Source organism: Crocodylus porosus, unplaced genomic scaffold, assembly GCF_001723895.1.
Source record: "Crocodylus porosus isolate Cpor-Errol unplaced genomic scaffold, CroPor_comp1, whole genome shotgun sequence".
Lineage (NCBI taxonomy): Eukaryota > Metazoa > Chordata > Crocodylia > Crocodylidae > Crocodylus > Crocodylus porosus.
Genome location: NW_017728906.1, coordinates 195,963,293 through 195,976,806, shown reverse-complemented (window position 1 = coordinate 195,976,806; position 13,514 = coordinate 195,963,293). Strand labels below are relative to the sequence as shown.

The 13,514-nt window shown below is 43.9% G+C and overlaps 1 protein-coding gene across 5 annotated transcripts in view; it reads right to left on the bottom strand.

The window, feature by feature from the left end:
• TENM4 (teneurin transmembrane protein 4) overlaps positions 1–13,514 on the bottom strand; it is a 760,950-nt gene that overhangs the window by 414,331 nt on the left and 333,105 nt on the right. For all 5 annotated transcript variants that reach the window (XM_019530413.1, XM_019530416.1, XM_019530415.1 and 2 more), the window contains exon 4: positions 12,965–13,234. In XM_019530413.1, coding sequence (XP_019385958.1) covers positions 12,965–13,234 — 270 coding nt within the window. The remainder of the gene's footprint in view (positions 1–12,964; positions 13,235–13,514) is intronic.

Genomic DNA, 13,514 nt, shown 5'->3' with positions numbered 1-13,514 from the left:
CTGGTTTAAGATAAACCTGGTTGAATGTAGTATCAGACTTAACTGATTTGGGTCAAACTGGTTTATGCAATGTCTGTCCCAGACCCCTTCCTGATTAAGTTAAATCAGAGTCCAGCATCCCAGATGCTTTGCATCCCTGACCGGGGCTGTGCTGTCTGCTTCAGGCTGGCCCTGCCCCTCTCTTTCCTAGCCAGAGCACTATCACTGCTCCAGCTGGTTGAGAGACTGCAGCAACTGCCAGGCTTCCCCCTGCTACCACCTCCATGCCCCCCCTCTTCCTGCCCCCTTCCCCGGCTGCTCAAGTAGGGATCCTCCCCTCCTGCCCCTCTCTCACAGCAGAGACCCCAGAGCAGGGACCCGGCATCTGGCTATGCCCCTCCCCTCATGCTAGGTACTGCTGAGAGGTGTCTGTGTGGGTCTCCAATTTCACTGTAATATAGTCAGACAGCTAGTGGCTCGCAAATGCAAATGCACCCTGCAGATAAAAAGAGCTTGAAACTAATGAGAGACATTTTTCTTCTGTAGAGCTTGATGGGTTGATAACTTTGTTCTGACAAGCAACCTGCTGGGCTGCACTTGGTCAGTCTTTGAAAGGGGCCACAGAAAGGTGTTAGAAATGACCTGGTTTGCAGACAGTCTGAAGAAGCAGGGAGAGGGAGACTGAAAAGCTCAGTATCATCAACAGATGCAGGGGCTAGCAACATTGGAACCTCTTGAGCAGTCAGCAGGAAGAAGCCTGGGATTCTGCAGGCAGCCTTGGGGTTTACACCCCTCCCTAACCAGCATGTCCTGCTGGGATCTGACCACACCCCACTCAGCTCAGCACTATGGAAGGGAAGGGAGGGCTGCTGTGGAACCCCCCAGCTTCTAGCCTGAGCCACTGCAGACATGTACTTGCATTTCTGGAATGAAAAGGGAATGTCTATCCACTTCCAAATCAATTCAAGTGTTGCAGGTTAGATTAACCTGCAAAGATTGAATCAATACAGTTTTGAATGTCTATCCCTAGCCAAAGAGTCTAGTACAGCCAGGAATTTAACCCGTATCTGAGTCCCAGCCTGGTATCTCCCTCAGGCAACCTTCCCTTCAAGTCATGTGAGCAACTCATATGCCTGAAATGCCATTTTGTAATTGAGTGCCACATGAAAAATACTAGAGGTTTATTTTGCCTTATACACATTTAAAGCTTCTTTTAGAAACTCTCTACCAAAAAGACTGGTTCATTTGGGGCAGGAGTGTCAAAGATGCAGCCATAAAGGTGGATCTAGCTCACTGAGTCCTATCATCTGACTCACAGTGCTGCCTGTGGCTCTCAGACTGGCAGCACATGCTGGTCCTGGCTCAGCGTATGCATTTGGGATGCAGAGTATGTCATAGGCTACACACAGCGCGGGGGCTGGAGTCAGTGTGTGTGCTGTGCACAGGACCAGTCTGGGGCATATGCTGCAAGCAGCACTCATGCTGGACTGGACCTATATGCTGGATCTGGGGCCAATTCATATTGAGCCTACAAACCAACCCTGAATACTGGATCCAGTGTGCTGGGTGAGTCTGGTATAGATGCCACATGCAGTGCTACATGCAGGCACATGCCCTGGACTGGCCTCATGCACCACGAGGCTGGGGTCAGCAGAGTATAAGGTTGGAGTCAGCTTGCATACTTTGGGCCTCATCACGGGCATTTGCTGCATACAGTGCCCGCACTGAACCGGTCCTGTGTGCTGGGTTTGGCACACGGGGCTAGTCTGTAGGCCTGATCTAGCCCGTTGACCAGCCCTGCCCTCCTTATCTGGCCCATGGGACCGAATGAATTTGATACACCTGGGGCACATCTACACGTCTCCCTACATCACTGTAGTGATGTGCTATGTCACTGTACGGTGCACTATAGCGACATAGCAATCACATAAGTATACACATGATTAGCAGCTAATTCACCATAGCAGTGCATTCCCCTGTTGTAGCATGCCACTACCTAAGTAGCAGTGATAGCTAGCCATGTCCCATGTAGTTACTGCGCTGTGCTTCAGTATTTCCAAAATGAAGTACTAAAGCACAGTGCCATAGCAACGTCATCATCATACAGCAAAGTGTAGATGTGCCCCTGGTTTAAGGGATTAGCCTTTCATCTGTATATGCCTGGTCAAAAAGTAGCCCATGTTGATGATGACCAAAATCCACCTCATAAAGTATGACAAATGCCTAGAAGACAATAAAAGCTGAAAACTTTTCAGGATTGTTAGTACCATGTTTTTTACTAATTTTAGCCTGGAAGAAATGTCTTTGCTATCTAACTGCTAATCATCAGGTTCTGTGAAATGAAATGTGGAGTATTTAGTAAACTCTCAAGACAGAATCTCTTGTGCTTACCCATCACCCAGCACTTTTGGGGGTTATTGCAGGAGAAATAACAGTAAGAAACACTATCATTTGCCTCTACATGTTGGTGGAGAAGTGTCCTCACCACCCACCATTGCTGCTGGCACTGAATGGCAGCCCTGTGCACTGTAACATGAATGAGCTATTGTCAAAGGATTAATGGTACAGAAGTTGCTTTTTTGCTATTTAAAGCACTTCATTGCCATGACTAAACAGAAGTGAATGGCTTTACAGCATTTTAAAAATGGATACAGAGCTTTAAATTAACCTTTGTTAAATGCGGTATTAAATTTGAAGCACTATCTTTAACAGCACTTTAGCAACTTAGAGTGCTTTAAATAACTTCTGTACACTGGTCAAATTTCTGACCAGAGGAGAAGCCCCAGGAGGCTGTGAAGCGCCCCCTGCCTCCTAGCCAGGAAAGTGCAGGGAGGCTCAGAGGCCTTCCCACACCAGACACTACTTTTGCCACATTTATGAGTGCTGTAACTTTATAGTGCTATAAAAAGTGCTCTAAATAACAGTGCTGTAAAATGTGTATGCAGCACTTCTGTACACACCCTGAGACTCCTCAAGAAGCAGCTTTATTTAGTCTCTCCTGAAGGACTCCTCTTACCCTGTGTACTGGCTCAATCAGGCATGCAGCAGCTGGGAAGAAGAGCTCCCTACAAATCTGGAAATTTGGTTGGGGAGTGGGGCAGGAAGAGCAGAGCAGTGTCAGCCTTAATTGCTGTGGCTCCCAGAGCTACAGCAATTAATGCTACCATCACTCTGCACCCCCTACCACGGCCAACTTTTCAGACCTGTGAGGAACCCTTTCCCTCACATATAATTTGCACCCTGATTTTCCCCAGTTGGTTTTGCGGGAAAAGGTGTGGGTTATATGTGAGAAAATACAATATTTACAAGAACAATTTACAGCAAATTGTGTTCACACTGAAGCCCCCAAAATGTTTCACACACAAACTGCAAGAACACTCAGCTTTTTTCATCACAACTCTCTTACAACCAAAAAAGATGTTATATCTGAGGCTCAACAGGAGAACTTGCAGCTTGCTGTCTCTCCTGTTGATAAGCAGAAATCTTCAGTCTTTGGAGGAGATGCTGCATGGCAATGGAGATGGAGACTGACCACAGTGATGTGATCCTGCTCCAGAGTGGTTCAGACATGCCAGAAGGGCAGAGCAAGAAAGCAAACATTGCATTAAAACATTTCTCAGCGTGTCTGACACTGTATCTATCTGTATTCCCTCAAGCACGTTGGGACAAAAAAGACAAGGTTATTTGAGGCACAGAGAAAGGATATCAGAACTCATTATGCACAGGTTTACATCCAGAAGAGCTGGCAGATTACCAGCAATATTAATAAAAACGGCTTTTTTTTTTTTTAAAGAACTCTTCATGACAAGACAGCTTGAAGTGGATAAAGGCAGAATAAAATAAATACCATAACTGAAAAGAAGAGTGATTTCTTACTGGCTGATTCTACAAATCTTCATATATACATGATATATTATTGAGATTGGGGGAGATTATTAATTATCATTATTATGAATGGGGATAGGAAATGGCATTAAAAGTGTAATACTAAAGATCTGTAGTGCACTTTGGTGTTGCGATGGGAGTACTACAACAGCACTGCATAATTTGGGAATCTTCTCATTAGGCTACCTTCTAAGACTATGGGTCCTCCAAAGAGCAACACTGATGGGCTTCTTCAAATTACTAAGGAAAGTATTTCAGGAAGTGCTAAGTCCATTGAGGTCTTGTTCCAAAGTAGACCCTTCCTGAAATACTAGGGAGTGGAGGGTAAAAGTCTATGTTAAACAGTACTTCTTTGTGGCAGGAGAGCCTAGTCAAGGCACTCCATTTCTGTTCACAAGGACACCGAATGTAGCACTAGGCAATATGCAGGCTGTAGGAGACAATTTTGCCATGACAGGACATTATTCAGAGGTTTCTGTTTTCCGGAGCCTAATTGTTTTAGGGTCCAAATTTGCTAGATTCTCTGAATCCTTTTGATATAAGTCTAGGGCCTAATTCAAAGCCTTATGAAGTCAATGGGAGTACCATCACTGTCATGAATGGATTTGGAATCAGATGCCATCTATAATGCTGTAATGGAAACACCAAGAGACTGCGTGTGCATGGATGTACAACAGAGAGGAATGGCCACTTTCTTACCGACTCTAAAAGTTGATTTTCTGCAGTGGAGGGAGAGTATAGCTCTACCGTCTTGAACCCACCTATTTAGCATCCTATCAAGAAAAAGCTGTAATTAAGAGTGTTCCATATTAATAGGCTAAGAAAGCTCCTTACCTTTTAATTTTTCAAAAGGCCTCTATCTAGACTTTTCCTATCTTGGGCTTAAACCCTAATGATGACAGTGGGGATAAGAATAATGAGTAGAAAAATGTAAAGAGGAGAATTAGGAATTTATCTTAAATGATTCCTGCAATTAGAAAGTTGGGCCAAGTGATAAACACGGTGTGACAACTGATCCAGCAGATAAGATAGTAACATTTGGAGAACCTAGGGAGCTAAAGTTGCCTTGAGGGTTGAGAGCAATCTCCATGAGAACTTTATTACCTGCACAGGCTGAATGGAGACATCTCCCTTTTCCAGGGTGGTCATTTTAGTTTTCATGAACATTTTGAGGCTGAGATTAGTTTTATTCACAAGGGGGGTGATGGAGGGGGGTGAGTGTTGCAGACTGCAATGTCTGGGTAGTCCTAATAGACTCTTGAAATCTAAATTGTCCAGATAAGTCTGAGAACATGCATGAGATGGACCCTTTTTACTTGACTGAAAAATTCAGTGACATCAAATTGACCTCTGCGGACTTTGGATCATACCTTTGGTTTCTCCATTTTTTTCTATATTCATGTTATCCTCTGTTATTTGCGCTGAAACGTTTACATTAAGACTTTTGGCTAATTTTTCTTTCATGATGAAAATTCTTCTTAAGACTAAGTTATTACTAGGTGAACCAAATGAAGAATGATAGGCAACAAACACACAATCGTGACATGGTAATTCTACTTTATTTTTGTCTCTATCTACTCAAAAACATACGGGAGACATAAGTAACAGTGCTTTCTTTTTAGTTTGAAGAAAATGGAGTTTTTAAAAAAAATCTCCCTTTTATGGATATTACTTTTTCCCTATGCCGTGTGAAAAAGGGACGGAATATATCTGCCGCCCACACTCATTTACTGAGAGCACTTTCTAAAGCATTATTTAATCTTAAAAATAATAAAAAGATGAATTTCCTGCACCCACAGTAACAATATTAACAACAGACTATATGAAGCCTAAAAGGAATCAGCAAAACACGGTCATAAAAAGAAAGGCATCGTGGATTATCAAGCGGGGTATTAACAAATAATTTGTAATGCTAAGATTACACAGTAATTTTAGAACTGCTAATTATACTGATGCATGGAATTGCATTTGGGGCCAATGAACTGGGTCAGCACGATCTGGGAAACAAGATGATAAATGTAGAAGACCGTGAATAAAAAATGTAAATATCCTGCTCAGAGATCCAGAATTACCTGGAAGGTATGTATTGAGGATGTATCTACTGCTAGCACCTATAGACAATGCCAGATGGATTAACAAGACACCATGGAGGGAAATAACTACCCCTCGCCCCCCACACCCGCACATACACAAATAATAATTACAATTTGACAAAGGTTTCCACAGCTATTGAAATGCAACCCTGAAGCAAAAGTATTTGGAAAAAAGCAGATGAGATGTTGATGCTTGTGGTCTGATCATTGTGACAGCTTTCTGATTTAATAAAGCAGCAGATATGTACACAGGAAACCTGGTGGTGAATAGGACTTAGCAGCGTGCTTAGCCAAGGACACAGGACTTCGCAGCAAGCTGGCATTCTGGCTATCATTCAAAAAGAAGTTTAAATATTGCCATACCATCTAGGACCTGATCCAACTCCCTTTTTCGTCAGTAGGTTCCTTCCCACTAACTTCAGGGAGCCTTAAATCAGGCCTTTAAGATTAAAAGGAAACTCAAACCCAGCTCAAATCAAGGATCCTTGCAACATTCTGTTATTTCAATACTTATTTTGGTTCAAAGCCTTTAATTTTTTTGCTGCTGAAATTTTCTCTTGCATTTACAAGCCCCCCCCCCCCGTTAATGGAACTGTATCAGTTCCTAATTTGCCAAGCAATCTCTTGGATCAATTAATACCAGTTGGGTCACTGGAGGCACTAGTGTAAGTAGAGGTGGGTGACTGGGGCACAAGCCCTAGGTCCTGATTCAGGTATGGGGAGCAGTGGGGGGAAGGGGGGAAGTTCTGGTGGTGCAGAGCAGGAGTCCTATCGTTAGTCTCCCCTCCCCTGCCCCATAGTGGGGTGTGGAGCCAGGGGGTTAACCCCCACACATCCCCTTTTGCTTTTATACCATCATGCAATACAGGATTCAATGGCGCCAGCTGTGTTAACACCTCCCACTATAGCAGAGGCTATTCTTTCCTATCCCTGAGTGCAAACCCTGCCAGGTACACCATCAGGTGAGCTTCTGATGCGGCAGGTTCTCCCACCCCTGATCTATTCTCAGTGCAACCCCTTCCCAACCACCTTAGGCTGAAATAGCTACATCTCTAACTGCAGGGCTCAAGTAACAGGTAAGAGGGGAATGTTAATTTTTCACTTGATAGTGATAGAGGATGCAGCTGTATTGGTCTACAGGCAAAAGGAATCAGAACTTGTGGGAGAGGTGATAACTGTTATTAGGTATCTCATCTAATATGTAGTTGGTCTAATAAAAGAGATCATCTCTGCCATGAGTTCTGGTTCCTTTCACCTGTTGATATGCATTTTAAAACAGTTTTACAAAATTGCATCCTCATATTCAAGCAGTCTGAGCCCTTGGCTTTGATGGTTGAGCAAAATCCCATTGGCTTCTTTGCTATCACCAATACTCTGGGATAGAAACAGACGCAACAACTGTGTTGATATTACACTATAGCAATGCAAGCTGTTGGGAGGTAACTCTTGCAGCTCCGTGATTCATTAGCAATACCAGGGTAGAATAAATGTTTCAACTCTGACCTTGTTTCATTCAGGGTCAAAGTTAAAGCAATTCATGTAATGTTTATTGCTACTGGATCATGTCGACATAATAGACCTTAACAGCTGATGCATGCTCTTGAGTGGCACAACCCCTTACCTTTTAAGTCAGTTCAAAGGCATGCTTGTCCATACCTGTAGTGAGGCAGATTTTGTCCTTGGTTGGTCAATTTTCCTGATAGTTTTGCAAAGCCCATATATAGCCAACTCAGTGTAGGGGCAAATGAAACAGTATTTGTTGCACAATAAAGAGGTGATCTGAGGGGAATACTGCTTTGCACTGATCACACTAGGTCCACTACTAAGTTCACTACTAAACATGGGATCTGATCTCCAGTGGTACTGGCTCCTTTGACAGGGGAGTTTTTTTTATTGGTTTCTCCCTATTCAAATACTGTTTTATGCACAGGCGTCTTAATTTTTTAGGGTGGTTAAAAACTATGTGCAGCAGCGCTTCATTAGATAGTGATGGGCCCAAGACACAAATTTTGCATCTGGCTCTGAACTCCCTCAAAGGTCAGATTTGGGATTTTGATCTGTGCCTATCTATGAATCAGACAGGCAGGATAATGCCATTGTACCTCCTAGGCAGCATCATGCTGCAGTAGCTGCTTTGTACAAAAGATCATAATTAAGCAGTTGGTTCTATATAGTACTCAGCGATGTTGAACCACTCTGAATCATCTGATGTTACTCATCCCATCTGTGAGATCCTTCTGGTCTCCTGATGCTGCCCACACTCTTCCCCAGAGAAGATGATGACAGAGAGAAACATCAGCTCCACTCTGCACATGTATACAATATTAATCACTGCTGACTTTTACTGCTAATGAAGAAGAGTGCTTTCTCTCTCACACACTCTCTTCCTCTCTCATGTTTAGCCAAATGTATGTACTGGTACAGAACAGCACTGGACCAAACTGGGATCCTAACTATGCAGGATGCTCCTTAATTAAACCAAACTCCTTCAAAATAGCTGGATTCTGAAAAGAATGCACTTTTTAAAAAGAGGGAGCTCCTCTATCACAGCCATCCTTTAAAATGTTGTCAGTCCAGTTCTAGTGTGAGGCTGCCAAGAGTTCACTGGGTAAATAAATACTGGCCAGACTCATAATTGTTCTTGTATGTGCTATCACTTAGGCATTTCGACACCTAATGCACAATGGCCTCAGGAAGATGATCCGAAGTGAGACCTTTTGGCACTGAGGATCTCCATATAGGCAAGAGAGAGAGAGAGAGTAAGGGCTTGTCTATACCACAGCTATAATGTGTCCTGGTCCAGTTGGGTCCTGCTCATTCTTTGCCCATCCTTACCATGGGCACAGGCCGATTCCACCACTTTGCTGGTGAAGACAGCCAGAGGTATCCATCTTAGGATCGGCGGATCCATTTCCCAAGCACTCAGTCTTCATTATGCTGCAGAGTGGGCACAAGCCAAGAAGCAACCCCATCCCATAGTCCCATCTTGGACGTGTGCAAGTGGGAATGGGTGGATAAAGCTTGGGTAGTGGTGCCCATCCCGGCCTAGACATACCTCCACCATGGCATAGATCAGGGGCGGCCAACTTGTGGCACAGGCACCACAAGTGGCACAGACAGCCTCTGTGTGTGGCAAATGATGAATAGGGGAGGGGAAAGGCAGGATAGTAGCAGCTAGGGCAGGAAGCAGAAAGCAGAGCAGCAAACCAGGCAGAGAGCACAGGGAAGGAAGCTGAAAGCACAGCAGCAGATCTGGCAAGGAACACAGGGCTTGGAGTAGAAAGCAGAGGAGCAGATTGGGGAGGGGAAGGGGATCAGAGTGGCACTTGAGGAGAGTGAGGGGTTAAATGTGGCATGCCTGCCGAAAAGCCTGGCTCCCACTGGCATAGACAAACCCTTAGCCATTTTCTAAAGGCAACCCAGAGCACCAAGGCACTGAGCGGAGGGGCACCTAGAATGAACCCATAGGAAATGTTGGGCCCAGGGGTGCAGAGGTGTTGAACTCAGTATAAAGTGCAGCATCTGTGGTCACTTGCAGTGTGAAGCACAGCTGGAGATGGTGGTAGAGCCCAACACTTATACAAGTGCCTAGTGGCTTGAGTGCCTACTAAGACAATGGTGGACCTGAATTCTAGGCACATCTCAACCTGAAGTCATTCAAATCCACATCTCCCATGTCCAAGGAGGGTGCCCTGACCACTAGGCTGGGTGGGAACACCCTCCATGTCTCCTGGTGGTTAGGGGGTCCAAAAGAAGAACAAGAAGACGTGATGCAACACTGGCATGGGGATGAGGGCAGTCTTTTGGGGGAGAAGGGGAGGGCATCTCAGACTCCAGCCTCTGATGTAAGGATTATTTCTGATTCTGAACCAACAACTGTCTAATGCAAAATGCATAAATGATCCAGGGAGTAAGGACCAGAACCTAGGGCCTAACAGTTTTCGAGTGAACACTCACATTAAGTCTTCAGTGAGGCTAGTAAAGATGTTCACTTGTGTGAAATGCCTGGGCACAGCTTGATCACAGCGTCTTACAGCTTTTCATGTCTGCTGCCTTCACAAATGACTTTCTGTATATGAAAGATTACACTCTTGTCACATAACCAATGCCTTTCCACCTATTCTCCAAAGGACAGGAGGATGCATTCTGCATCTACTTTGCAACTAAAATGCGTCTCCTCCTGAAGTTCACCAAAACTTGTCCAAACCTGCCTCTCAAAACACATGGCTATGAAGAACCAGAACTTTTCACTTTCTGAGTGAAACACAATACATGCCTTCCTATTACCTTCTCTGTACCTGTACCTGTGCAGGAGACAAAGTTTGCACCTGGATCTGAACTCCCTGCAGCCTGAGCAGTGGAATTACAAACATCTGAACTCAATGCTGAATATTTATTTTGGATAATTAATGAACAGCATAAAAATTGCTGACATTAACCTTCGTTGGAAAAATTGGTTTTAATGGGTCCCATAAAATCTTCTATTGATGTTGGCTTCATAAAGTTCCATATTGACGTTAGCTAAGGCTATAACTTTTATCAATACTGTCAACAATTAATATTGACTAATAAAGGTATCCTGCAAACTGAGCCATTGCATTAGGTTACTTTATGCTGCCATTAGCAAAATTCCATGTCCTCTGAAATCTCTCTCTCTCATAAATCTGGGGGTCTCAAAATAACCTAGCTGACAGCTTAGGCCAGAAGGGCCCGTGTCAATAAAACTTGCAAAACAGGAAAACCAACAGCAACCTCTACATTTTCTAAACCAGACATTTCAAACGGGCTCAAGTTGGCTTCCACATGTGCAACTACAGCTATCTACATACAAAGAATGGGCTTGTGAATGTTTCTCACAGCTTCACTTGCACTAACACATGCCATAATTGATGTGCACAAGCCTGGTTTTTGTTCACTATATGCTCACAGGTGGCAGTTTGCTCAGGACAAGAGGACAGGGCTCTGCGCTTGTCCCCATTCTCTTCTTCCTCTGTGCCTTCTGTCTGGGCAATCTCATCTGCAAATACTACTTCTCCTGCCCGCTCTATGCCAATGAATCACAGATTTACTTCTTTTCTCCAGATCTGCTTCCTTCTGTCCAAACAATAATATTGGCCTGTCCCTGAAATCCCCTTGTGGACATCTCTCCAGTAGCTCAAGCTCAAAATGGCTAAAACTTAACTCTTAATCTTTCCCTCAATAACCCTGCCATGTCCTTTTTCTGCCAACGTGCACTGTGTCACCTTTCTGCCCATCATTTAGGCCTGTAACTTGTTTGTCATCTTCAATTCAGACTTGCTTCTAGATCTTTGCATCCACATACATCTCTTTTTTTGCATAATATATGCAAAATGCTATTTTTACTACCATCTAACCACCTATTCCCTTCTGGGCTTATATCTTTTTTGTATAAAAAATTCTTTCGAGTATGGGCAATCTTTTTTGTTCTATATTTGAACAGTATGTAGCACTATAGAGCCTTGGTCTGTAACTGGGGTTCTTGGCTCCCACTGTACTCCTAGATAACAGCTTCTGCAACTTTCAATCTGTGCACCAATGCTAACGTTTTAGCATTTCACGTGCAAATGATTTTTAGGTACAGAGTTGCATGTGTGCACAGAGAGGCTACATTACCGAATCCTCAATCATTAGATATTTAAAAGATTTTAGGAGACTAAGGTGAATAAAAGATCTACATTCTGCGGTTTACTTTTGGCACAGGACAAAAGAAAAACACGGAGGATATCACAACAGCTACTCAGATACCAAATGACAGACACGGGATTAGAGAATGGAATAGGAATGCCTGTGTTTTATTTATTCATTCAATTAAAGATCCAGGAGAAAGTCCAAAACCTAAGACCCTGGAAAGTCTGCCCCCTACCATCGCTCAGGTTTTGGATCAAAATATTAGGCAACACACAGGGCAAGGTCGTATCTCTTGCCATGGCACTGAAAAAGTGTGTGCGCTCCAATGAATGCAATCCTGTGGAGAATGTAGCACTTAGAGAGTTGAAGAACTACTGCAAAGATACTACTAATACTAATGATAAAAAAAGAAAACCTTTCCTATACCCTCTTAACGGAGGGCTGTTTATCTTTGAATCTTGCCTAACATATCATTATCACCGAACAGAAGCTTAATAGGTTTCAACTATAATTTGTTGGAGTTAAACATACAATCATGTGGGTGGCGTATGCCTTACTATGTCATGGCTTCCCAAGTAAAAATTATCATCATTTGTCACTAGAAATCCGTGGCATGAAGCAGAAAGGCAACAAGCAATAGAGTCATGTCATCTCAGCCGTCTGTGCTGAGCTCAAGTTCCTCCATGGCTGGTACAAAGCATCTATATTAAGAAACAGGCTGTGCAGTAATTGAATTAAAGGTGCAAAGGCATATCTGGCTGCATGAACACCAGGGTCAAATCACAGCGGTATAAAAATCCTCTCTCTTTCTTAAGCTGCTTCGCAGAACTGCTGACCAAAAAGTTCACGCTACAGCCACCCCAACCACACGTATGCAGGACTCTCTGCGGCTAGGGACTGCGTGGCTACAAAGATAAAAATCCATGACCTTCAGGATGGAAGAAAAGGTTGCTAAAAATATTGCACAGTCGCATCTCTCAGAAAGCAGCCGGCCTATTTACATAAATGACATGGCTACCGTCAAGGAGGCAGCCAGGAGGGTAGGGAACTTATCTGCTCAAATATCTGCAGAAGACAAGTGTTTTGTGGGGGAGGAAAAGGGGGGTCTAAATGCTTTTTGTCTGAAGTGCTCCTATGAAAAGTGGAGAGAATATCACACAGCCATTTAATGATCTCCAGTTCTGTGATGAGTAAGTAGGTGCTTCTCTCACAGTTCATTAATGAATATTTTGCAAGACAGCATAAAAGGCCCTGACACCGGGCTGTGAAGAGAAGAGCAGTTTCTCTTAGTTGGATCAGAAATCAAGGATATTTAAAATGACAAAGAGAGGCACTTTTGATAGCTTGATGCCACTCACCGGTTTCGGTGTTTTCGTGCTCCGTGTCGGTAAGTGTGAGGTTGGAGTTGGCGCGGCTTGACAAACAGGAGCTGCGGCCCGACTTGGTGCTGCGCCCCCAGAGTCTCACCGGGGGCTCTGGTGACATGGCTGCATCGGCCTCCGTGTCAGCGTCGGAGCCGGCGCCGATCGAGTAGCCGCAGTGGGGCAGCCCCATCTCAGTCCTGTATAAAGTCCCATGGGTGGGGTTCACATCCTCCAGGCCCAGCTCTCGCAGAGAGAAGTTGGCTCCTAGGAGAAAACAAAGCTTTGTGGTTATTTTATAGTAAGCTTCTGTCTAATATAAGCAGGTCCCCTAAGCATACCCACAAGATATAGCAGGTCCTCAGTTCTAATCTCACTATTGATGTTGATTTGCTATTTGACTTTTATTCTTTCCCTCAATAAACCTGCCGTATCCTTATCCTGCCAACATGGACATTGTCACCATCCTGCCCATCATTTAGGCTTGCAACTTGTTTTTCATCTTCAATTCAGACTTGTTTCTAGATCTTTGCATCCCTGTAGATTT